The sequence below is a fragment of the Pelobates fuscus genome, chromosome 7 (genome assembly GCF_036172605.1).
Source record: "Pelobates fuscus isolate aPelFus1 chromosome 7, aPelFus1.pri, whole genome shotgun sequence".
Classification (NCBI taxonomy): domain Eukaryota; kingdom Metazoa; phylum Chordata; class Amphibia; order Anura; family Pelobatidae; genus Pelobates; species Pelobates fuscus.
This window is the reverse complement of record NC_086323.1, coordinates 66,682,244-66,709,317: the sequence shown is the minus strand read 5'-3', so window position 1 is coordinate 66,709,317 and position 27,074 is coordinate 66,682,244. Positions and strand designations below refer to the sequence as shown.

Here is a 27,074-nt window from a genome sequence, read left to right as displayed (position 1 = left end):
TTTACCTGTCAATCATTGTATATTAGCCAATCCAGATCTCCGTACATTGTAGTAGCTGATGATGCACGCCTCTTCAAGGCACTCTGCGTGGACAGCCTTTCTAAGGGCGGTTGTGATTGGCTGTTTCCGTGGACAGGACTCAGCATTGAACCAGAGTGTACACGGCTTGATCAGTAAGTACCAGCATGGGGGGTGTGTGTGTACCAGGCAGTGTGCTCAGTACTGGTTAATGAGTGCAATGCCCCCCAGGACAGAGAGCTTCCAGTTAGAACAGTATGTGCAGTAGGTCTTACATGGCTCTCCCTGTGTTCCCATAATGCTGGCAGATCCTCCATGTCCTCTAGATCAGTGCTTCCCAACCCAGTCCGCATGGCCCACCAACAGTCTAGGGTTTATGTATTTACCTGGTTTATTCCAATGGAGATACTAACAAAACCTGGACTGTTAGTGGGTCTTGAGGACTGGTTTGGGAAACGCTGCTCTAGATTGTAAGCTCATTGGAACAGAGTTCCCAATCTACCTATTGTTCCTGCGACATTTTGTAATCTTCTCATTTATTGTCATATTTCCCCCCTTTCACAATATTGTAAAGCGCTGCGGAATGTGTTGCCGCTATATTAATACCAGTAATAATATTAATAATAATGTGCTAATCGACACCTTACTTCCTGACACTGTCCAGTACTTGGGAAATGCTGCCCTGCCATCTGTTCCAGTGCACGCAGCAATACGTCAGCACAAGTCAGTGCAAGAACAGTGCTATGTGGCCATTTATTCATGGACACAGAGTGATACAACATTTATGGGTGGGGGGAGGCGGGCACTCAAAAAAACTAAAATACTTGGAATCAGTTTGACACAGAACCAGAACGGCACCATAACCACAGCTTTGGGCTAAAGTGGCTGTGGCACTTGGTGTCCCTTTAAAAGGAACACTGGCATTTTAAACAAGTACCTTTATTTTTAATGTGGAGATTTTTTAAACACTATTTAGATGTAAGTTTGTTCTCCCCCCAAAAAAGAGGTTACATCTAATCCAAATAACACCACCCCTGGGAGATCATCATTAGAGTCTAGAGAAGCAGGGCGCGTGTGCAGCAGTCTCCGCAATGTTCTGGCAGTGAGGAAGCATAATATCCGCTTTATATGAAAACTCTAGTTGAGTGAGGAAGAGCACCCACCTGTCAACCCTGAAGCTTTAGAACAGTATCTTGAAATTGGCCTGTTATAAAGTCAAAAGAGGGATTAAAAGAGAAGACATGCTTCTAACCCCTGAAGCACTTCAGCAAGTCCTTTAGAGGTTTGCCATGTTCGTTTAGCTTTTTGTAGCAGTACTGAGCATGTTCTATAAATCTCTGGACGGCAGTCGTTTCTGGGAGTTGAAATTCAGTTATCAGTTTTTTTATGCAGAAATGTCGGAATCTTAAAGGGTCACCTGAACAACTTCAGCTTAATGAGGTTGTTCAGGTGAGTGCTACAGCTCCCTGCAGCCTTTTTCTTGTAAGCACTGTATTTTCTGAGAAAATGCAGTGTTTACATTGGAAGCTTGGAACACCTCTTGTTGCAGTCAATCAGACGGCCACCAGAGGGACTTCCGAGTTCAGAGGCCCTATAAAGGCATTGTTCACGTCTGACTTATTCACGCATGGGTGAATACTTCAGACGTGCTATCAGCACACAAAGCACTGTGAACACGCTTTGTGTGCTGAGGCTGTCAGCACTGCTGTGGGAGTGGCTTGAGCTGACAGCTGAAGACCGAAGAGGAGGACCCACAGGGACTCTTTCTGGCCACAACAGTGGTTGAAGGGGGGTGGAGGAGACCTACTCTCCTCCCCCCCCCCGGCCCCCACCCCTGGGCGGCGGGTGGGGGCCATGAAGATAATGAGGGGGGGACCTACTGTCCTCCCCCTCTCCGGCCCCCACTCCTGAGCAGTGGGTGGGGGCCCTAAAATTAAAAATAAGGGGGGGGACCTACTGTCCCCCCCGGCCCCCACCCCTGTGCGGCGGCTGGGGGCCCTAAAAATAACAATAAGGGGGGGATCTACGGTCCCCCCCAGGCCCCCACCCCTGAGCGGCGGGTGGGGGCCCTAAAATTAACAATAAGGGGGGGACCTACTGTCCCCCCTCGGCCCCCACCCCTGAGCGGCGGGTGGGGCACTAAAATTAACAATAAGGGGGGCACCTACTGTCCCCCCCCGGCCCTCACCCCTGAGCGGTGGGTGGGGGCCCTAAATACAAAGGGGGGGCCCTAGTCACCCCTCCCCCCCCCAAAAAAAATATCTCCCTACCTACCCCCCTCACCCTTAAAAATAATGAGGGGGGGGGCCTTTAACTAAAAACCTGTAAAAAAAAAAAAAATGAGATAAAAACAACTTGCCATTCAATGTTTCTTTCTTCTAAAATCTTCTTTCTTCAGCCCCCAAGAAGGCCAAATAAAAAACCATAATAACCGACGCAATAAAAAAAAAAAAAGAGGGCTGAGCTCTGCAGGGCGGGGGAAGGCTTATAAAGCCTTGCCACGCCCTGCAATTAGACTAAGAACACTCTGATTGACTGGTTTAAGCCAATCAGAGTGCTCTTTGTCATTTTACACAGTGTGGGAAAATTCCAAAGAATTTTCCCACGCTGTGTAAAAATGACACCGAGCACTGTGATTGGATGGATTTCAAGCCATCCAATCACAGTGCTCTGTGTAATTTTACACAGCGTGGGAAAGTTCAATTTTGGGGGTGGATTTGGGTGATGGGAGTGGATGGATGATATGGATGATGGGAGTGGATGGATTTGGGGTGGATATGGATGATGGGAGTGGATGGATTTGGGAAAGTATATGGATGAAAGGAATAGATAGAAATGGATTGATAGAAAGAAATAGATAGATCGAAAGAATTAGGTAGATAGAAAGGAATAGATAGAAATAGAGAGAGAGACAGAATTAGATACATAGAAAAATAGATCTAGATAAATAGAAAGAAGTAGAAATAGAGTGTATGTGTTGAACAGTATTTATTTAAAGTGTGTGTGTGTATGTTTAACAATATGTGTGTGTGTGTGTATGCAAACACTATATATAGAGAAACCTCTATATATAGTGTTTGCATGCAAAGTTTGGAGTAGGAGGGGGGCGGGCACACAGCGGGCTGGACTGTCACTCGCGAACGCGCATTCCGCGCACATTCTGCGGTAAAGCGCTGAGTGTCTTCATAGGGCGGCTGTCAATGCTGCTCTATGAAGAACGCGATTGGTGCAGCGCGAAGCCGCGCATGCGCACCACATCGCGATGACGCTTCTCTCAGAGAAGCGTCCTATTGGGCCCCGCGATTTCGTCATTTTGACGAAAAAGGGGGCGCGGCATGGCTGGGAGCTCGGCGCTGGAACGGAGGTAAGTTTTTAATATAAAAATGCTCCTAAAATTATTTTTAATAAATGAAAGTTCATATAAAAACAAGAAGGAAGGCTGGGGGACCTGTCTTTCTTGCTTTTATATGCTGACTATAGAGTCCCTTTAATTTCTTTTTCTGCTGCTATTGTTCAAGGCAGATGGGTGCTCAGGCTTCCAGGATATTTATTTTTTTCATTAATTTTAAAGCTGCAAAGTTGGCAGTCTTAACTTAATTTTGTCTGATATTTATAATAAAGATTGACAGGGAAACAAGACGGAGCTGCAAAAAAATCCAGAATCGATACGTGGATCTCTACATTTAATTTTATTTTTAATACCTCATGAATACATATTTGTTAAATATAGGGAATAAGTAAACATAATATAATAAATTCTGGCAAGGAAGTTCCCCTTATTTTTTTGTGTAAAACTAGGACCCTTAAAGTCAACCACAACAAAAAAACTGAGTGTATATACTTTTTTTCACATAAACTATTTCTATATGTTTATTTTTTATGATGGATTAAGAAATGAGTAATCACAAGCTTCTGATTATTTGCCTTCTTGCATCTATAATGAAAAAATAAACTTTAACAACTCTGAAGATTTCTGCTTGGATAAGTAGGCTCATGTTGCGTACTTTAAGATAAGCTCATGTAGTGAGAGTCTTTGTATTATACACTTGTTGTCATGCGTTTTCTTTGACGTGTAATCAGGAAGTAGATCTTAGCTGAACAATCTATATAAAGCAGACATCTGTGCTGCTCACCTCTCAATGTCACCTTGCACCTAACAAATGCAAAGACAGAGCTCTGCCGTCAACGTTTCTCAAATCAAAGCAGCTGTCACAAATGACGGCTGTGGGATTCAGGCATTTTTTGGAGCGTCTTGTTTGATCCTCCATAGACCATAGACTGTTTTACTGTTGCCAATGCATTTATGTAAAATTCTCTTTCCCTGTAATCTGCAGCCACCCGACTCACATGGGATCTGTCGGTTTCGGGGGTCTTTGCGAAAGTGACAAACCCGCTTTAATGCCGTGCCAAGAATGGCATAGCTGCCATTAACCATGCAGAAAGTAAAAACAGAAAGGCCAGTTTGAAAGGAGCACAGAAGGGCAACATATCAAGGGCAGGGGTAACATAGAACAACATTGCTTAAGCATCACCACTAGCCTCCTGCAGGAGTCTGTGTGATCAAAGTTCATTTAAAAGAGAATGCGATAATAACTTCTAAAATAAACACACTGTGCTCTAAAATCCAATTCAAAATATGTTTTTCCCCATGGAGGCTATGTGAGTCACGGACCAGGGAGGTGTGGCTAGGGCTAAATGGCCACTCCTAAATGGCAGAGAATTGAGTAGTGTAACTGCAGGGGCATGACCTATACACAAAACCTACTTATTTAAACTTAAGTTGTATTGGTGCTTAGAGTTTCACTTTAACGGGGGAACTTCGTTCAACACAATGATATCCTAACATAAAACATATGGCTAGATTTACATACACTAGAGATGTAATGTTTTTTGTTTTTTGATGGGAATAGTTCTGCTTGGTCTAATCACTGCTTTATTTTAGTTTAAAGGTCATTTATTTTGGCTGCTTTTCCACTTGGCTGTACGTCTGCATTTAGATTTTTCTTGTAATAGCTATGCAATTCAGTAGATACACCATCCATCCTCACTGTTTTCATGCAAGGATCGGCCACCTTCAGCCACTGTGGGCTCATGAAGCCCTGACAGGTAAAGATGGCCTATCACTGCTGTAATGTCTGTAGACCTTCTAACACTGTGCCTATTGTCAACCCACTCTGCAGGCATGTTTTTTGCTTTCCGTGGTGCCCGCTGCCTTGGGAATCGTTTGCAACTGCTGAAGGCTGTTAATTCTTCTCAGTGCACCAGGGTGTTTACTTCTCGAGTATGTATTACATTAGGAATGTTACATAGTTGACATTGGCACCAAGTGTATTTTCATATCAAATTGTGAAGTTTATTTTTGCAATCACAGATCTGTCCACAATGAAACCACTAATTGCGTTTTGTTTTGCTTTGCTTTTGTCTACCAAATACTTACATTTCTTTAAATTTATTTTTACTGTTAATTATCTTTTGCACCATGACCCAAATGATTTGCTTTATCTGCTATCCCTTTGTCTGCCAAATATTTTGTATGCCGAGTATGTATTATTGCCAAATATTACACTATTTATATTCTGCTCCATGACCCATATTTTACCCATTTGATGGAATTTGTGAGCTACAAAGCATACAATTAAAAACTGTTTTCTGTGACAGTTTTTTTTTTCCAGCGGAAAGAATGTTTGTTTTTCTTAGTTTTGTATTGTGATTACACAAAATATTTAATATTCATAGGATCTTCAGATAAGCCAAACATATTCTATTTTAGGTATAATACTGAGCCAATCATTTATTAAAAAAAAAAAAAACCACCAATCAAAAAAGCAATTTAAAGAAGGCCAACTATGCAAAAACAATTGAGATGAATCTTACCAGCATTTTTACATGTTTAAATATATACTGTACACTTATTTTTTAATTACAATTTTAAGAACTTAAAGCAGGGGTCAGCAATTTTTGTCCACGGGAGAGCCGCATGTCATTTCTGTGTATGGATGGAGGGCTTTATTCATCCATATAGCTAAAATGTAACAAAGTAATGATAATAAAACTGGTAATAACAATAAACACAGTTTAGTGGATGCCCCCTTAATTTGGTTTCCTTATGTGGGATTGCCATATATAAACATACCAAATTAGGTATCTATCTAGTAAACAATCAAAATTAAGAAAAGCTATTTTCTTTTCCTCATCCCTGTTCCTCTTCTCATCCATGTCACCTTTTCCTGTGTCCCTTTCTTTTCTTATGCATATCAATCTCTCCATGTGCCCTTCTCTCACTATCAGACTCTACTGCAGGACTCGACAAAATCCCAGGTCACCATAGTAACTAACAATTTTATCCTGGCTCCTGGGATTGGTCAGCCTGTTCATTCCCTTCTCTTACTGTCTCAATCCCTGTGCAGTCGGTGTACCGGGAGGAAGTGAAGGGAACTAATTACTTCCGACGCCGAGGCTGCGCAGGGGAATTGCAAGTGAGCGGTGCACCAGGTAAAGACGGCTCTGCTCGCATTCCACCCCCATTCTGTAGAACCTCCCGCCCCCATTCCATAGAGCCAACCGCCTGCCCATTTCCCTGTGCGGCCTCAGCGTCGGGAGGAAGTAATTACAGTTCACTTCCTCCCGGCGCACAGAGAGAGCTGCACAGGGATAGAGAGACAGAAGGAAGGGGAGTCTGGAACAGCGACAGCCTACTCCCATTAGCCCCAGCCAGTCCTACTAACCTCATGTCACCTGCTGCTGCCCAGTCCAACTAGACCCCAGAGAAGCCACTCTCCCGAGCCCAAAAGGTAAAAAACAGATGGGTGGTTAAAAATATGTATTTTTAATTTTTCTTATTTCAGTGTGTGCATGTATCTGTCATGTCTGTATGTGTATTTGTCTGTGTGTATCTATAATTCGTTGTGTGTATCTATTTGAGTATATCAAATAATAATAAGTTACTACTCTGTGAGTGTGTGAGAGAGTGTGTCAGTGTATGTATATGTCTCTGTCAGTGTGTGCCCGTCTGTCACTGAATGTGTATTTTTGGGTCTCCAGCCTGCTCTCTGATTGCATGGGAATGGTGTTTTTACTGCCCTTTTTTCCAACGCCGTAGCTGGAACGCCTCCATAGTTGAAATGATCGATTACTAATCAGCATCTCCTCATAGAGATGCATTAAATCAGTGCATCTCTATAGGGAATGTTCAGCGCCTCCATGCAGAGCGTTGAGACGCTGAGATAGGAGACACTTTAGTGGCCGTATGAGTGACTGCTGCTAGAGGTGTCAGTCATAACATAACTAGGCAGCAATGTAAACGCTGCTCTTTCTCTGAAAAGCCTGCAGGGACAGGCTATAGACACCAGAGCCATTACATTAAGCTGAAGTGGTTATGGTGACTATAGAGTTCCTTTAAGAATTGTACATATATACACTCTCCTATCGACAGACACATAGTCATTCAGATACACACTTATAAAGATACAGTTGCAAGAAAAAGTATGTGAACCGTTTGGAATGATATGGATTTCTGCACAAATTGGTCATAAAATGTGATCTGATCATCATCTAAGTCACAACAATAGACAATCACAGTCTGCTTAAACTAATAACACACAAAGAATGAAATGTTGCCATGTTTTTATTGAACACACCATGTAAACATTCATGCAGGTGGAAAAAGTATGTGAACCCTTGGATTTAATATCTGGTTGAACCTCCTTTGGCAACAATAACTTCAACCAAACGTTTCCTGTAGTTGCAGATCAGACGTGCACAATGGTCAGGAGTAATTCTTGACCATTCCTCTTTACAGAACTGTTTCAGTTCAGCAATATTCTTGGGATGTCTGGTGTGAATCGCTTTCTTGAGGTCATGCCACAGCATCTCAATCGGGTTGAGGTCAGGACTCTGACTGGGCCACTTCGGAAGGCGTATTTTCTTCTGTTTAAGCCATTCTATTGTTGATTTACTTCTATGCTTTGGGTCATTGTCCTGTTGCAACACCAATCTTCTGTTGAGCTTCACCTGGTAGACAGATGGCCTTAAGTTCTCCTGCAAAATGTCTTGATAAACTTGGGAATTCATTTTTCCTTCGATGATAGCAATCCGTCCAGGCCCTGATGCAGCAAAGCAGCCCCAAACCATGATGCCTCCACCACAATACCTCACAGTTGGGATGAGGTTTTGATGTTGGTGTGCTGTGCCTCTTTTTTGCCACACATAGTGTTGTGTGTTTCTTCCAAACAACTCAACTTTGATTTCATCTGTCCACAGAATATTTTGCCATTACTGCTATGGAACATCCAGGTGCTCTTGTGCAAACTGTAAACGTGCAGCAATGTTTGGACAGCAGTGGCTTCCTCTGTTGTACCCTCCCATGAAATCCATTCTTGTTTAGTGTTTTACGTATTGTAGATTCGCTAACAGGGATGTTAGCATTTGCCAGTGACTTTTGTAAGTCTTTAGCTGACACTCTAGGATTCTTCTTCACCTCATTGAGCAGTCTGCACTGTGCTCTTGCAGTTATATTTACAGGACGACCACTCCTAGGGAGAGTAGCAGCAGTGCTGAACTTTCTACATTTATAGACAATTTGTCTTACTGTGGACTGATGAACAGCAAGGCTTTTGGAGATACTTTTATAACCCTTTCCAGCTTTATGCAAATCAACGATTCTTAATCGTAGGTCTTCTGAGAGCTCTTTTGTGCGAGGCATCATTCACATCAGGCAATGCTTCTTGTGAAAAGAAAACCCAGAACTGGTGTGTGTTTTTTATAGGGCAGGGCATCTGTAACAAACACCTCCAATCTCATCTCATTGATTGGACTCCAGTTGGCTGACATCTCACTCCAATTAGCTCTTGGAGATGTCATTAGTCTAGGGGTTCACATACTTTTTCTACCTGCACTGTGAATGTTTACATGGTGTGTTCAATAAAAACATGGCAACATTTCATTCTTTGTGTGTTATTAGTTTAAGCAGACTGTGATTGTCTATTGTTGTGACTTAGATGATGATCAGATCACATTTTATGACCAATTTGTGCAGAAATCCATATCATTCCAAAGGGTTCGCATACTTTTTCTTGCAACTGTACTTACTCATACAGACACACATATACACATTCCCACAGACACATACACCAGGGCTGCTCCAAAGGTAGATCCCCAGATGTGAACTAAAACTAAAGCTACCTTGATGCTTTGTCATTTTAAAGGCATGTAAAGATTCATGGGAGTTGTAGTTATGCAACATCTCTACCTTTTGAGAACCCCTGACATACACACATTCATAGCAGTCATACAGACTCATACACACAGTTGTACAGACACACCCATACAAACACACTTACACTCACTCATTGTCACACTAAATATAGAGGGACTCTCAATGATCCGGCATAGGCATTGTTGTGACTGAGCATGTGTGTATTTTGCACGCACAACAACAACCATCTTGGTGGAGAAGGAATTACACTTGCTGTGCAGTACTTTGAATTGAGTTGTTGAGATAGTGCTGCACTCCAACTGTACTATCATTCAGATGCCCGGTGCTCTATAACACACTGTATAGAATTCCACTTCATGCCGGCACTCTGGGTCAAAAATTCCTTTATTGTATTACTATGCAAATAAAGTCAACGTTTCAGTTCAATGTGTGAACTTTAATCAGGACACAAAAACACATTTACTGCAAAGAAGTATAAAATATCACCATCCGTGTTTCTCCCCTCGTGTTCCACGATTACGTGTGTGCATGCGTGAGATTAAGCTCCACCACAGAAGGCGTGATGTTATGTCCAACCCCCACCGTTGATGTGGAAACCTACAAACAAACTATCGCACTGGTGCATTCACAAGATCCCCACGTGTATAACTCCATGCGCAGTCTTGTGTATGAACTCCGCCCTTACTAAAACATCAACATTTGTCTGACCACGTTTGTTCCCATACAGACGCATACACCAACTCCCAGTGCAGTCTGTTTCCAAGCCGCTGTTAAAAACATGGCTAAGTGCTCAGTGAACTAATTATGTTGGAGAGTTATTTAATAACTGCATAAAGTGCTTACATAGCATAAAAAAGTCCTTGCATTATATAAGACTAATGCTAAAGTGCCTTTGGTTCACACTACAGATGTGTGTTAAAGTGCCTGTATACATTTATATTAAAAATATATATCTATACAAAGAAATTGGAATATCCTGACTGACCACCCTATGTTACCAAAAATGTTTCACCAAAGACCTATACCTCGAAACCTTCTTGTCTGTACAGATCCAGTCCAAATTTACCAGATAAAAATAAAAAACTAAATTTTGACTGTGTAAGGTGCCTGGTCACATTATTCCTACCAAATGTTTTAGCCAAACACACACAGGCAAGAAGTGTGTGATTAAACATGGGATCAGTTGTAAAACGGACCATGTCATTTATAAATTATCAAGTCCCTTGATGTGGACTAAACAGAGACAGCTCTCTGTGAATCAGAGGCATACGCACAGCGTACGGAGATGGATAATTAGATAAGCCATTGGCACGCCACTGCTTGGAACATCAGCACCCCTTGACGTCTCTACCATGCAGAGCAATTTACCATGTACCATGTACTTACCATGTGGGTCACTACTCTTATTGTACACAGAGACTTATTGGATTTAGAAACTGAATACTTTATCCCCACTTAGTGTAACACATGTTTTAATATAAATGTACACAGGCACTTTAACACACATATGTAGGGTGAACCAAAGGCACATTAGCATAAGCATTTGTCCTATAACATTCAAGCATTTTAGCCTTAACACTTTTTTATACTATGTAAGCACTTTATGCGCTATTATGTCATAGCCCTCCGGTATCATTAGTTCACTGAGCACTGAGTAGATTTTATACTTCTCTAAATAGCCTGCTATGTCCTCTGTTATGTTTTATGTCCTAATGAAAGTTCACATGTTGAACTGAAACGTTGACTTTATTTGGCATAGCAATGCATAAAGGAACTTTTGCAGCAAAGACCCAAAATGCAGGTATAGGGTGGATTTATATATATATATATATATATATATGTATATATATATGTATATGTATATATATGAGAAAAAAGCCTTGCACTTCTACTTACAACACGTTCAACCCGGTGCTCGATTGCACTAAAAATGCAGGACAAAAAAGGATTTCTTGTATAAAGATATCTTTTGCTCCAAAATATCGACGTTTCAGTTCCAATTAGAGCACCACGGGAGGGGGACCCTGAGGGTGGGGGCACCCTCAGGGTACTATAGTGTCAGGAATACCGATTTGTTTTCCTGACACTATAGTGATCCTTTAATACCTCTCTGCACTGAGAGTGTGCTCAGCGCTCTAAACACCATACAGTTTGCAAGAATGCAAAGTGCTGGTGGTGCTTAGCATGACCTTTTTAAATACAACTGTTATGTAAATGTAACCATGTGGTGGAATTAGTGACCTCCCTATCTTAACCCGCGAGAGTGTAGTTATTTCATATAGTGTGTCTCACACAAATGATGGGCATGTTTGATTATTTCATTTTGACTTTTTACTGTTTGTGCTATATACATAAACACTCTTTAAATGAAAAAGATGTGATAAATAATAAAATACATATATATATTTGTCACCTGCAGGCAATGTCTTCAAGACACAAGAATGCAAATCGAATCCAGGGGATTGATGGCAATGTGTGGTAAGAGATGTCTATGAAATGTACTTTCAGGATTTGGAACCTTTGTTCAGCTTTATCATAACAGAAATATGTCAGGAACATTGTACATTTCTTGTATTAATATTATTATTATTATTATCAGCATTTACGTAGCGACAACATATTCTACAGAACTTTACAATTCTAGAAAAAGGCAAATTATAAATGAAACCGGTTTCAAATCTATGAAGATTTGAGATAGACGGATATATATTGTTGGAGTCTTGCCCAAGGACGCTTACTGGTGAAGTGGTTTGACTGGGATTCAAACTCAAGTTTCCCAATTCTAAGGCAGTATCTTTACCACTGCTGTAAGCAGACACTTATAGACCACTTGGTTGCACTAATCCTTAAAGGGATTATATAGAGCCCTTGTACCCCTACCACCGGCAGCTAAATGGTCAAACAAAACCCTTTTTCCACTTAACTGATTCCAGCGCCGATGTCCCTCGGCGGTGGGTCGGCGTTCAGCCTTCTCCCACGTCATCCAATTGGGGGGAGCTAATGTGCAGGCGTGGCGAGCGTATTAGGCCCTCCACATAGGAAAGTATTGCTATAATGCTTTCCTATGGGGATTTTACTGGCTCTGGATGTTCTTGTGCAGATGTCCAGCGTCATCTAGGCAGCCAAAAGTCTATTGGCCATCAGGAAGTGCATCTAGTGGCTGTCTAACACCAGAGGCTGTCTTAGTATTGCAATGTAATTATAGCAGTTTCTCAAAACCCCATCCTATAACAAGCCTGAAAGGAACATGTCTGCTTCAGTTGGGCTCATTCTGGCATATTTTCCTTGTTTAATGTGCCTACATACACTAAACAAGGCAATGGCAAACCACACTGGGGTTATTCACTAATGTGGAATTGCAGAGAATTACAAACTTTAGCTGCTGAGTTGGAACACTTTCCAATTTAGCCATTTTGATATTGCAATCCCCTAGTCAATTCTGCACAATTTTAATGAAAGCTCCACTTAAAGGAACACTATAGTGTCAGGAATACAAACGTGTATTCCTGACACTTTAGTTGGGAAAACACTATTAAATCCCCCCTCACCCCCAGAGAAAAAGTTATTTTACTCCCCTTTTTTCGGTGCCATCTGGGTCTCCCTTTGGCTGGTCCTGCCCACACTCCGCCTCCTTGGCTGAGCTCGTCAGTTTTGATGATCTCAGCCAATACAATGTTTTTGCACTGGAAAGCATTGGGAAGTTAATGGCAGGCGCAGCAAAATGCCACGCTATGTCAGTCCACATCTCCTATTAGAGATTGAATCAATGAATTTCTGTGAGGAACGCTCAGCACCTCCATGCAGAGAGTGGAGATGCTGAACGTCAGTGCTGCATATTGTACAACACTAACCCAGGCAGCACCTCTAGTTCTGTCTGAGTGACTGCCACTAGAGGTGTAACTAGGCAGCAATGTAAACACTGCCTTTTCTCTGAAAAGACACTGTTAACATTAAAAGGCCTGCAGGAACTGACTATACACACCAGAACAACAACATTCATCGGTAGTTTTTCTGATGACTCTAGTGCCATTTAACTAAGATTTAATATATTAATATGTTTCTGTAAAACAAAAAAAAATGTTTCCTGTAAATAGCATGTAAACCATTCAAACAAAAGAAGAATTAACAAATAATGGGCTATGTGTTTTTCTTAATGGACAAAGGCTGTCATTTTGGTAATTTGATTAAAACCGTTAGAACCAAAGCTGCCAAGTGATCGCAATTTTTGTAAGTATACTTATAATTCTTCTCAAACTACAGCTATCAGTTGGCAAGATTAGTGACAATTGCCAGCTTGGGTTCTCTATTATCACAAACATATCACAAACTGGTGTTCTCACAACCAGGGTACATTGAGTGTACTAGTTTGTACCACAGTCCATGAATATAAATCAGGACCTTGTATCTCCTCCAGGGTTGAATTCACGGCACTTGCTGCGGATCCTAGTGTTGTGAACCTCGGACAGGGCTTTCCAGATATACCTCCTCCTTCCTATGTGAAAGAAGCCCTTGCTCAAGCCTCAACTGTCGATAGACTAAACCAATACACCCGTGGCTTTGTAAGTAATTTTTTATTTTTGACTATGGCGGGGTGGGTGGACTGAACTTTCCAAAATGTATACCTACATAAGGAGAGACTCTTCCTGCGTAATTATCTGTTGACATGTCAGTTAATTATGCATGGTGATACTTTACAACTCTTTAAAGTGTGTAAGGTCAGTGCACTCAAACATGTTTGAGAAAATAGATGATTTGCTATGAGATTTATCACATAAGTAATTAAGAATTGTTAATAAGCATTAAAGGATCACTATAGGTTCAGGAACACAAACATGTATTCCTGACCCTATAGTGTTAACACCACCATCTAGTCCACCTGGGCCCCTCATGCCTCCATAAATAAATATATTAAAAAACAAGCAGTCTGCTGACATTATTAGAAGTGGTGGCCTGATCCAATCACAGTACTTCCCCATAGGATTGGCTGACAAAGAGGCAGATCAGGGGCAGAGCCAGCATGATTCAAACACAGCCCTGGCCAATCAGCATCTCCTCATAGAGATGAATTGAATCAATGAATCTCTATGAGGAAAGTTCAGTGTCTGCATGCAGTGGGAGGAGACACTGAATGTTTGGATGCATTTTAGGCAGCCATGACCCAGGAAGGATCTCTAACAGACATTTAAGGAGTGGAGAGTGAAGTTATCACTAGGCTGTAATGTAAATTTCTCTGAAAAGAAAGTGTTTACAGCAAAAAGCCTTAAGGTAATGATTATACACACCAGAACAAATTCAATAATCTGTAGTTGTTCTGGTGACTATAGTGTCCCTTTAAGAATCCCCCCAACCTTCATTAATTATCACCATCAAAGAGGAAACCTGTATTTGAGAGGTGAAAAATACAATTGAATATAGAAATCCAAACCTCTTTATTTTGCAGCTGTAATTTGCTAAATCGTTAATATAAATTTAAACTAAAGCTGGGCATCTCATAAAAAAGCTAAACACAGTTATAAAGGGTTTTTGAAGTTTTATTGAATGGTTTTACATTTCAGAGAACTGTCAGCTTCCCATTAAAACAGCTATAATTTAAAATATATTTGAATTCTGAAACAAAGGAGGTGAACGTCTGATAGAACTTGCAGTCTAGAGTAAAGATACATAATCTATAAACAAGGTTTCAAATAAATCTCTGTAAATAATGTCTTTCTGCAGGGCCACCCACCGCTGGTAGATGCTCTCTCCCAGGTCTACGGCAGAGTGATGGGAAGAAAAATTCATCCAAACAAAGAAATACTTGTTACATTAGGGGCTTATGGGTCTCTCTTCAATGCAATTCAGGGACTTATTGAAGTAGGAGATGAAGTAAGTGTCTTCTTTTTCTTTTCTTTTTTTTTTTTATTTGTTTGCATAGTGACTGTATATGCTACATGCACTGATTTGCAACTGCATGCTGTCTGCAGCCTTTTCAAGCCCACCCCAGACTTTTAGTCTGTGCCGGGGAATACACCAATCAAAAGCCTCTGTGCTGAAACTTCACATGCTGGCTGTCATTTAGAAGGTGTGTCTGTCCCCAAATATAAACGTGCGTATTTCTGTTGAAATCTGTACTTTTATAAAATTTCACAAATAACGTAGACTTTAGGCACATTAAGCACTTTAGCGAGTTGAAGTGCTTAATGTGTCCGGAGGGTTCCTTTCATGTAGCTTTATTCTATATAATGACCATGTGGTCAGGTGGGCACCAGGTAATAATATTCAGGGAAAAAAAAATGATTTGCTGTATCTTTGAGCCTGGTATCATAGCTCAGTGGGCTGATGCATCATCAGGAGAATCCTGGCAGGGTTGACTCAGCCCTTCATCCTTCCGAGGTAAATATAATGAATACCATTAAATTGGGTAATAGTGACATCCCCTGGATGTTGGGCAAAAGTAACATCCCCAGGACGTACTTGGAAACCAGAGTAATCTGAATGTACCTTTCCTGGTAAATACTTTGTTATTACTATATCAATGTCTAACTAACTCTGTGTCTTCTTCATTGTTGCTCTCTAATGCTACCTCTACCCAGATTCCATAGTAAGCATCTATAAACCTCGATTATTTGCTCTATTTTATCCAGCTCCTGATAATTTTTCTCCATTATATGTACTACTTTTACTGCAGCTTCTGCCATCTTCGCTACAAAAATGTGTTAATAGAATTGTCCTTTTGTGTGTATTTGTGTACTGATATGTTTCCGTTCTTTGTATTTCTTTTTGTTTATGAATTAGGTGATAATAATTGAGCCGTTTTATGACTGTTATGACCCCATGGTGAAAATGGCCGGAGCCACTCCTGTCTCCATCCCTTTAAGATATGTAAGTTCAATTAACATTTTAATCCCTTTACAAACATTGCTCGCTCGTAAATGCAACATTACATATGCTGTTATAAAAGCAGACTTTGTATAGTTTATTAGATACAGAATCCTTGTAATGACGTTTTAATGGGCAAGCTAACCGCTCATCATGTGTTTGGTGTATTTTACACCACATTTTCTGGTTTAGCACTTCTGGAAGCCAATGTAGCTATAGATTTCAAAGAAAAAAGCATCCTGAATCATCTTCATTGCTTGTGGGGAGCCATGTACATTTTTGCCAAGGGACACAAGCAACATCCTTTAGAGTAGGCATGAGATCTAAAACAGATCAATGTAATTCATTAAGAGCTTGCAATCAACTTGGGATTGAGAGAGCATTTTCAATACATTGATATTGAGATATGACAATGTTTACAATTTTCCTTAACCATACTTCTAGGGATTTTCAGATTGACAGCTACTAGAAGTGCTTCCTCATAAAGACCTTCGATTTTCGATATCAGTGCTCGAAGAGTGATGCCACCAAACACATCCAGTGCTTCTCGCAGAAAGGCATTGGATTCAGTGCTTGTTTGTGAGGGGCATGGGTTTGGCAGAGTTGGCGACTGCTGTGCATGCACCCATGGGAAGCATAACTGATGCCTTCACCGGAGTTTTCCCTTCATGGAAAAGAGAACAAGTTGGCATTGTATGTATGCAAATAGGAAACTATTTTTAATCTTATTTTTTTTTTTTTTTTTTCAATTTGACATTCTCAGAAGTGCAGTGGCAAGAGCACAATCTCTAGTGCTGATTGGAAATTAGACCAAGCAGAACTGGCAAGCAAGTTCAGTTCCCGCACCAAGGCAATTGTATTGAATACACCAAACAACCCAATGGGCAAGGTAAGAAAAATCTTTCAAGTGTGCTAAAAGACACTATTCCTTGTGTTGCAACTTTTCATAGTAAATAGATTCTTTCTCGGGGCTTGATTTGTTTTACAATTGAATAAGCTTTTCAAATGAGTTATAGTTGTGGATAAACCTTTAAAATAAAACAATTTTTTTTTAAAAATAACATAGCGAGCTATAAACTGCAGTGAATGTGCACTATAAACTGCTAATTAGTTGTATATGTTTCAGGTCTACACTAAAGAAGAACTGCAGTTCATTGCTGCTCTCTGCATTAAACACGATGTCATTTGTATCAGTGATGAAGTTTACGAATGGCTTGTATACCCTGGAAACAAGCATATTAAAATCGGTATGGATTTGCTGTGCAGTGAAATAATCTATAGACAGAAATTCCAAGACTCTATTATTGTACACATTTATTTGAAGCAACAATATGACTGAAAGCAAATTATTCCTGTGCGACGAAGAAGGCAGCAAAAACCATAGATAAACCCTGATTAGTATCTACTTTACTATGATTCTGCATGGTTGCAAGGAGGGGCAGGTGAAGATGTCTCTGACACTACATCATGCAGAGAAAGCTTGCTCATCCAGTGACACCAGGATAATTCTGCAGATCCCCTGTCTCTGCTAACGTTGAGCAGCAGGAGGGAGAATAATGGGACTTTTAGATGTGTGTTTGTTAGGGAAGAAGGTCAGGGGAGATGTGTGCTAACTTTGTCAAGCCTAGATATTGTACACTAAAAATCAACACTAAAATAGTTGTATGAAAAATGTATATTTTTTTGCATTTTGAGGAAAAAAAAGTTTTTTATTATTTTTTGTTTAGCTACCTTGCCTGGTATGTGGGATCGGACCATAACTATTGGAAGTGCAGGAAAGACATTTAGTGTAACAGGATGGAAGGTAAGTAACAATGTGAACAATTTGTAAAGGTGATTGATTTCCATCATTACCTGAAAGTGTTAGAGCTACATTGGCTAAAGAAATACTTTTACAGACTACATCCCACTAAGGGCATGTACAATACCCAAATTTGTACTGGCTGTTATTAAAGTGGGTCTTTATTTTTTAAATTTAAATTTTTGCACATATTAAGAATAGTCACATTTGCAGTGCAGCAGCCATGGTTTTTGTGACAGGCTAAATAGGAAACCGGACAATATCTTAAACTGCTGCCTCAATTTTCTTCTGTCAACCTCGCCATGATGTGTATCACTGTTTTATTCTCTGTATTGCTGAAGATATAAAATGACACTTATGGAAGATCCACCAAGATAGCTGATTTGAAAATGACCTTCCACAAATCATCCTGACAATGTAAAGTACATTTTCCGGGAAAATTACTGCGCATTGTACGACGAGATCCCAGTTAAGTCCATTGTTGTGTTTGACGGCTGATATCATTGGCATGGATTACGTCAATGGAAATTAATTTCTTCCTCTCTATAGCTTTTTTCTAGGGGCTACTTTGTCTTTCTACTCTGTGTCATTCTCTGCTGCAAGGACTTTCTTATGCTCTGCGTGAGCTTGAGCAGCAGTGGGTGGTGTCCGTGTCAATTAATAGCTAAATCCATCGCTATGTAAATGCTGCAAGATTCTCACCACTAGATGGCACTTGATGTTAAAACAGCATTTCCCTGACATTTTATATTCTTCTAGCTTGGTTGGTCCATTGGTCCTGCACATCTGATAAAGCATTTACAGACTGTTCAGCAGAATAGCATATACACTTGTCCAACGCCGTTACAAGTAAGTGAACATACCATGCCAAATTTGAAGGGAAACTGATTTTTTTGTTGCATTAGGAAAGTAAGGTAAACCAACTACAGATATAGATTTATCACTTCATAAATGTGGAGTCTAAATAATTTGAGGTGTGTAACAGATCATGAGCTTGCATTTCTCATAGATCACATATCATGAACTTGCAGGTCTCCTGGATCACATATCATGAGCTTGCAGGTCTCCTGGATCACATATCATGAGCTTGCAGGTCTCCTGGACCACACATCATGAGCTTGCAGGTCTCCTAGATCACATTTCATGAGCTTGCAGGTCTCCTGGATCACATATCATGAGCTTGCAGGTCTCCTAGATCACATTTCATGAGCTTGCAGGTCTCCTGGATCACATATCATGAGCTTGCAGGTCTCCTGGATCACAGATCACGAGCTTGTAGGTCTCCTAGATCACATATCATGAGCTTGCAGGTCTCCTGGATCACATATCATGAGCTTGCAGGTCTCCTGGATCACATATCACGAGCTTGTAGGTCTCCTAGATCACATATCAGATCAGGATTTATCACACTTACTGCTCACATGAGAAACTATAGGCTCCCTAAACTGTGATCGTCCTTCCATGATGTTCTTGAGTATTCTCATGATAAAATAGTATACTTTTCTGGTGTACAGGAATGTATATACATATACACTCATGTATATATTACATATAGTTTTGATAGTTCTTTTTTGGAATTTGTGTACTAAACAATAAAGTGACAAACAAAAAAAAGTCCGTAACAAATATAGTGTAAAATAACAAGAAAGGAACAGAATACAAAGTCGTCAGATACAGAAACCATCAGTGGTGGACCTTTTTAAATGCAGTAAATTACCAATTAATGTAGGAAGCAGGCTAAACTTCTATGGGGAGAGTGGGGCATTTTATGATTTAATATTGGTATTTACAATAACATAAAAGTTGTGATAATAATAAATAGTCTGTATAGCACTAATAGACTAATTATTCGGAAACGCTTTGTTAAACTCCGTTGTGTTGAAGTAAGCAGCAGTCATACATTCGTGACAATATAATGCAGATAGGTGGGTACCTTCTTTCGTGATTGACACGTTGATGTCTAGAAGATCAGACGTGTTTGTCCCTGGCAGAACACTAAAGATGTGTGTACTTTCCTCAGATCTTTCTGAGATCTCTTCAGGTTGTTTCATGACCGGTTAAGCATGGGTTTAATGTCACATCCTGAATACAGTTTAGTGTATACTTGATCAAATGCAGAAAAACACCCACATAATAGGATTTTCTTCTGCTTAATGCACTGAATTCTTTTTTTATATTGATCTTTGCAGGAGGCACTTGCTCAGGCTCTTTTCAAGGACTTTAAAAGGATGGATGAGCCAGATTGTTACTTTAATTCGCTAGCCGTGGAACTAGAAGCCAAGCGTGACAGGATGGCACAACTGCTTCAAGAAGCTGGACTAAAGCCAGTTATTCCGGAAGGAGGATATTTCATGCTGGCAGATATTTCAGTACTAGGTAAAGAAACCTTTTTGTTTCTACTTGGAAACTATTCATGAGCCAAAAACCACTTCATAGATAAAGGACATCGCAGGCACATTGGAGAGGCATCTGATTGTCTGTGGTCGATTAGCTAGCTCCTCATACAGTTTTATCACTTCCGCAGCCCTTGAAAAGTGTTCTGCGTTGTCCCTCCATCTGTTGTTGGAATGGCAAATGCTTATGGGAAATGTAGTCAAACAGCTCTAGAGCTAAGGATTGACTCCCCTGAAACAGATGCAAAATTTTTCAATTGACAGCATTTTCTACAGAATATTTTCAGAAACAGATTGTATAAATTTAAAAAAAAAAAAACAACAACAATACGTTTTCTTACATGAAAGAGAGATCTTACACAATATGGGCTTTTCTGCAGCAAAAAAAATATATTTTTATCTGGAATGTAGAATTCTGTGCTCAACATGTATTCAACTAACTGGCCCAATCTTTTTAAACTAACAATTTATACAGTGGATCATGTCATGGCTTTAGCCATTTTTTGTATGTGAAACTTGTCATGTTTTTAACAAGAAAGTGATGGATCGGTGAGAATATTTATTGGAAAATATTGTAACCCTTAACAAAAAAAGGTACCTGCATGATTTTCTAAACCCCAATGGAAAGGTTTTTTTTTTTTTTTTTTTATTCTTTATTTTATTGTGCGGAATTAACACAAGTGCCCACGGTGCCGCAACAGCAAACATAGGCATATTTAGTAACAGTTTTCTGAGTTCTGCCAGCATGCTTTTAAGTACAGAGGCAGTAACTGGCTCTTCTGTAGGGGTGCGCTGGGGCTTTGAGGTAGGTGGCGGGACATATGCTGCACCTTCCCCGGGATCTATGGAGAAGTAATCTGAGGAATAGGAGTAAGCTTCCTCACCTGCCGCCATTTTGTCCCATGCCGTCTTTTGCGAGCGCTGGAGAAGTTCCCCGATATCATGGGTGGTAGGGTCCTTGTCGGCTTTTGTTTTTTTTTGTGCTTCCGACCCATCTTTGTTTCCCGTGTCGGGTGAGGGTTGGAGTGCCCGGGTAACTTCGCCAGGTAGCCCCGAAAAGCAGTTTGTGCGGTATTTGTTACAGAACTCATGGAGAATGCTTCCGCTCTGCTCCTCCGCTAGCTCCGCCCCCTCCCCAATGGACAGTTTTAAATAAAAGGTTTTCGGTATCACAATGATATCCATCATGCCAATATCAATGCAAACCTCTTAGGTGAGTCCTGCACTAACAATTCACCTCGCCACATTGCTGCAAATTAGTGCAGATAATGTAAATCTCAAATAAGTCAATAGAGCGTATTCTTATGAATTCCGCCAATCTATTTAACCTTAAATATACTGTAACAAGGTTATGTAATACAGAGGTAGCTAAAACCACGTATATTCGCCTTGGGCTCAAGCTCCTACTATTCTCGCGTCCGCATTGGCTACGGTATTCAGCCCCAAAGCATACATAGAACAGAGAAGATTGCGTGCGTCCTACTCTAAACCCCAATAAACACCTTTAAATAGCGGAGGATTTTTATTAAAACTGTAAAGGCCATAATTGTGTTGAACCTGTCAACGTCAAGCAAACATCTTAGGTGATCCATCACCTTGTGTTCATTCTTATAATAAGCAGTTTTATTCAGCACAATGATCGGAAAAAAAAATTATGCTTCACTGACAAGCAATGACTTTTTAAATAGTGCTGGTATTTGGCTACTCATAATTGAAGAATGAGAAACTTCAGGCAACTTTGCCATCTGCAGTATCCAAACATCTTAAATCTGTAGGGAACAGTGCAATACTGTAAGATTAAGTAGAATGTTCCTGTCCATGCATCCGAAAGGTTAACTCCTTCGTCACAAGGATTTTGTTTTAACAACATTAGGACAGTTGTGTCCTTTTTTGCTAAATCTTCAACAGTAATATCCCTCTCTGGAAGTCCACTTCATACACTGTAATGAATATGGTCCTGGCGTAGTGTGTCACATAGAAGTTGAAAGATATGAGACTATATGTATACTTACATACACAAAAATATGTCCTGCGCTCAAACTCCTACTACTCTTGGGTGGCAGCAACGACCATAGCACACATCAGCCCCATAATATATAGTAAAAAACAAAGAAAAAAAGAGTTACCACACTAGCCCAAATCCCATTAGATGAAAGCCCACCTGCCACGTCAAGGTAAACCTCTTAGGTGGGTCCTACTCTAACAATTCACCTTGCTTCCTTCAGCAAAAAAATCTCTGAGACAGAGAGGGGTATTTTTTCCAAACCACTACATACTTATTAACACTTAATAGGGAACACTATTTAAATATGCATAGGGATTTGGGCTAGTGAGCAGGTAACTTTTTTTTCTTTGGTTTTTACTCTATGTATGGGGACTGATGTGTGCTGTGGTCATTGCTTCCGCCCAGGAGTAGTGGGAGTTCAAGCGCAGGACTTACTTTTGTGTATTTGTATTCACTTTTGTATCACACATCCATGTTACAGTATTGCCAGCCACCCCATGTGTTCCATAGTAAGGGTTTAGAAAAATACCCCTCTCTGTCTCATTAGAGATTTCTTTACCTGAAGCTAGGAAGGTGAATTGTTAGTGTAGGACCCACTTAAGAGGTTTGCCTTGACGTGGCAGGTGGGCTTGCATCTAATGGCCATTGGAGAAACTAAATAACCTCCATTTATTTAAATATGCATTGGGATTTGGTCTAGTGCGCAGGTAACTTTTTTTTCTTTGATTTTTACAATATGTAAATTAGATTGTACTCTGGCGCCATCTTGTGGTTGCTCAGTAGACAACCAGCAGTAAAAGTGTTACATAAAAATTAAAGAGCTCTAGTATATTTAGTATATTTAGATTTTTTTTTCTTTCATGTAGAATAACTGCTACAGAAACCTTACTATCTGCCATTCATTTTTTTTTTTTTTTTATTTTTTTTTTTTATGGTTATGTTTTTTTTGTGCAACCAGCCATTGATGGCTCTTTTAATTTGCTTAAAAATGTTTAGAAAGCATTTTTCAAGACAAATACACTAAATGTATTTTGCTTAAAGTATATACTTAGTGTGACAGATTTGTTTAAGTAAGAATCCCACCCCCCCACACACGTTTTTTCATTTCCATGTGCGTTAAGTGATAAAACATTGGTAAAAGTAAGTTACATGTTCAATTCCTAACATGGTAAACTCAGCCTTTCATCTCTGGATGAGTACCGTTATGTTTGAGAATAATAAAATGAAGATGTACTTTGAAAATAGCAAAAAGTTACATTTTAAAAGTTAGATCTTTTAGTTAAATTCTTTGTAAAACGGTATTGTCATCAACATTTTTTATTCCCTTCTCTTTGTTGCATGGGTTACCACATCTCAATTTATCTGATTTCATTTACATAATTAAACAGTGTCAAGTTACATTGCCTAGGAAAAATAAAAAGGGGGGGGGTGGGGGAAATAATGGCGTAAAACTTTACATGGCTTAATAGCAATTTTTGGCTACATTAAAAATTTTGTCTAGTATGTATAAAATTGTAGACTTATCTTGTGTACCCTTTTGTTTTCAAGATGTAGATCTATCTGATATCACGAAGGATGAGCCTTATGACTACAAATTTGTGAAATGGATGATTAAAACAAAGGTGTGTATGTAGTATTGTATGAAAGGGACCTCCCCTCTTCATATACAAAAATAAATGGAAATTACTGTTTAGTAGATATACCCCCAATGAAACTTGTATGCATTTAATTATGGATTTTATTCTATTAGGGTGTATCTTAAACAGCTACCACAAGCTGCAGATCTCTTGTCTGCAAACCCTCCCCTTCTAAACCCACTCAGACTTTGTGGCTGTCCAATCACAAACTTCCCAATGCAGCTCTATGAGAAGTCTTTGCGAGGCAGGTGCCCTGGACAGTTGTCTGCCTGTTAAGTTTAGCTCCCATGAGCTAAACAGACCAGAAGTAATATGACTGTGTGTCTGATTTACAGCCAGGGTAGTGAAACAAGGTCAATTTATAAATGAAAGAAATGGCACGCTAAAGTGCTTTATGGGTCTGGAGTGTCCCTTTAATTTTAGTTTAGTGCTTTTCTTAAAAAAAAAAAAAAACTATAAATCCAAAATATTCTTGTTTGGAATTGCATGGTTTTCTTCAATTTTTCCCTTAAAGGGATTTAAAGTTAATTTAAAATGTAAGCAGCTTAACTGGAAGCATAGCTGACTTGAAGAATTCTAGCAGTTTGGCTATTTTGGTAATATGATTGAAATTTACTTTAAAATCACTTTGAGTTCTCTCCTTTAAGAATAACCCTCATGGTAGGAAAGAAAATATACTGTATTTACTTTCGTTCAATATGTGATGCTAGAGTTTGCCTTAATTTTCAGAATTTAGCAAGTTGAAATCGGCATCTGTTCATATTGAATAACCTCTTAGAAATACATTTTTTTTTTTTTTAAATAATATCAAATGTAATAGCTGCTATCATTACATGATTGCCTATTGGTGTCTGGAAGTGTTTAGGAAGGCTGTGCACGTTACATGCAGGAAGGTGTGACTAGGGTTCATAAACAAAGGGATTTAACTCCTAAATGGCAGAGAATTGAGCAGTGAGACTGCAGGGGCATGATCTATACACCAAAACCGCTACATTAAGCTATAGTTGTTTTGGTGCCTATAGTGTCCCTTTAAGATTGTAAGTCTGTGTAATATGTCATAGATTCAGAGAGGACTTTTGCTATTAGCTTGGTGTTGGAAATCAATCAATGAATGAAATTGCAGTATAATCAGCAGATCCAAAAACTACTGAACTGTGGTGTGACTACTGATCTGCATAGGAGCAAAGTTGTCACCTTGGCTTTAGTGAATAATGTATTTAAAGAAAAAAAGTTCACTGTTCTATAAGCAAATGTCTGCTAAATTTCAATTTTATGTATATTACTGTTTTTTTTTCCCCCCAGAAACTAGCAGCTATTCCTGTAACAGCATTTTGTGGACCAGAAACTACAAAGCAGTTTGAAAAATACATCCGGTTTTGTTTTATTAAGGTAAGGGAAACTATTGAACTGAAGGAACACTATAGCAATAGTAATACAAACTGGTATTCCTTGCATTATAGTCTACTCCTACCTATGTAGGTGTCCCATTCCTCCCAGCACTGTAACTTATGGCATGCTGGTCTCTGTGCTGCTTCCAAACCTCCATGGCTGAGATCATCAGTGTTGATCCATTATATAGGGAAGCATTGGGAGGCTAGTTCACACGTGCAGCAAAATGCCAGGAAGACCGCCACTAGAAGTGTGTTAACCCTGCACTGCACCAAGACCAATTCATTGAGACGAGGTGGTGTGGATGCCTATAGTGTCAGTTTAATCCACCACACTCCTGAATTATTAATTAACCACTGGGTTTGTCAGGAAGCGTTATGTCTCAGCACTATACATTGCATCCTGGAACGTCTGATCTGATGTTATGACAAAAAGCAGAATCACCCACCACCTTGATTGAGATTCAGCAGCTTCTGGTGTTATATTTCAGTTAGTGAATATAGTAGAAGGTATAGAACCTACTCAAACCTCATGGCCGCATGAACAATTGGGACAGGTTTAGAAAAGGGTTGAGAAAGAGTGTAAACACTGCAATAGAGCATTGTCCATAGTTGTTAGTACATGAATCGGTCTTATCTTTTACAGCAAGTGGGAAGAAACTGCACAAGTAACCACAAGTTATACATTTAGTGGTAGGATTAGAGGTCCTTTATTAGTATCACCCTAAACTGACAGCAATACATTAAATCAATACAATATGATAATTCACCTGATGGATATTCAAAGTGAAAAAAACACAATCCCACTCCCTCTGTAGGTTTATGTTTATATGCAAGGTTTAGGATAACTGAGCTACCCATTTACTTAAACAATTATAACGCATTGTAAGAATATAGAATATATTTTTTTTAAAAAGCAGTAAAAAATAATGAACTTCAAAAAGGTAACCCTATACCTCCTGCAAATACCCATTTTTTGCTGCTTCTAAAAGGAGTTCTCAGGAAACCAAAGTGACTCCGCCTGCCATGCTCACTGGAAGGGTTACTCCAACCACCATGACCACTTCTGCTTTTAGATGTGATCATGGGGAAAGCAATCTGTATGTGCAGCTTTTGGGCTTGAAACACTGCCTGTACAAAGTAATGTGCACTCTTGTGCTTGGCACGTGTTACTCTGCTGGGGCACATCACTAAAGGTGCCCAGAACTCCGTTCCAGACTGCTTACTGTTAGTTTAAAACTTACGTTGGTTGTTACACCTACTGTGAGCTGGTGACAAATGTAATGAGTTTCCTCACTTGAAGGCAGCCCTGTGAGCGCATCTGTAATATAAAGCCCTTCACTTTCACTTGGTTTCAAAACATTGAGCTCTCCATCCATGCTGCCCTTCCTCTTTAATTAATTGTATAGTGTAAAAAAAAGGAGGTGTGGGGGGGGCAATAAGTGCCGTAAATTGTTACATATAGATTAGGTATGAAGTAAAAATGTTTACATTGCAGCTCTAAGTCTGCCCTCTGTGGCTGTCTACCACTAGTGGGCTTCCGGAATTCAAACGGACTTTTGGTCCGTTATCTTATGCTGGACGTCCTCAAGGGTCTCCAGTGTCAGATTTTCCCCATAGGAAAGCATTGAATAATGCTTTCCTATGGGGAGGTCTAATGCGCGCGCGGCCATTAACCCTATAGTGCCATTAACCTATTAACCCTATAGTGCCAGGAAAACGGCACTATAGGATCCCTTTAAGCAGTACACAATGGGTAA

General features: G+C 39.9%; 1 protein-coding gene across 2 annotated transcripts in view; it reads left to right on the top strand.

Moving 5' to 3' along the window:
• Positions 1-93: 93 nt before the first annotated feature.
• KYAT3 (kynurenine aminotransferase 3) overlaps positions 94-27,074 on the top strand; it is a 28,101-nt gene continuing 1,120 nt past the window's right edge. The window contains exons 1-13 of one of the 2 annotated variants that reach the window (XM_063427313.1): positions 100-173; positions 5,199-5,299; positions 11,652-11,710; positions 13,647-13,791; positions 14,948-15,097; positions 16,007-16,093; positions 16,854-16,979; positions 17,217-17,337; positions 17,818-17,894; positions 18,651-18,740; positions 20,081-20,267; positions 23,838-23,911; positions 25,229-25,315. In XM_063427313.1, the coding sequence (XP_063283383.1) occupies positions 5,201-5,299; positions 11,652-11,710; positions 13,647-13,791; positions 14,948-15,097; positions 16,007-16,093; positions 16,854-16,979; positions 17,217-17,337; positions 17,818-17,894; positions 18,651-18,740; positions 20,081-20,267; positions 23,838-23,911; positions 25,229-25,315 (1,302 nt within the window). In that variant the 5' untranslated portion in view covers positions 100-173; positions 5,199-5,200. Of the gene's footprint in view, positions 174-5,198; positions 5,300-11,651; positions 11,711-13,646; positions 13,792-14,947; positions 15,098-16,006; positions 16,094-16,853; positions 16,980-17,216; positions 17,338-17,817; positions 17,895-18,650; positions 18,741-20,080; positions 20,268-23,837; positions 23,912-25,228; positions 25,316-27,074 lie in introns of both variants that reach the window. The other variant, XM_063427314.1, reaches the window with a different exon arrangement.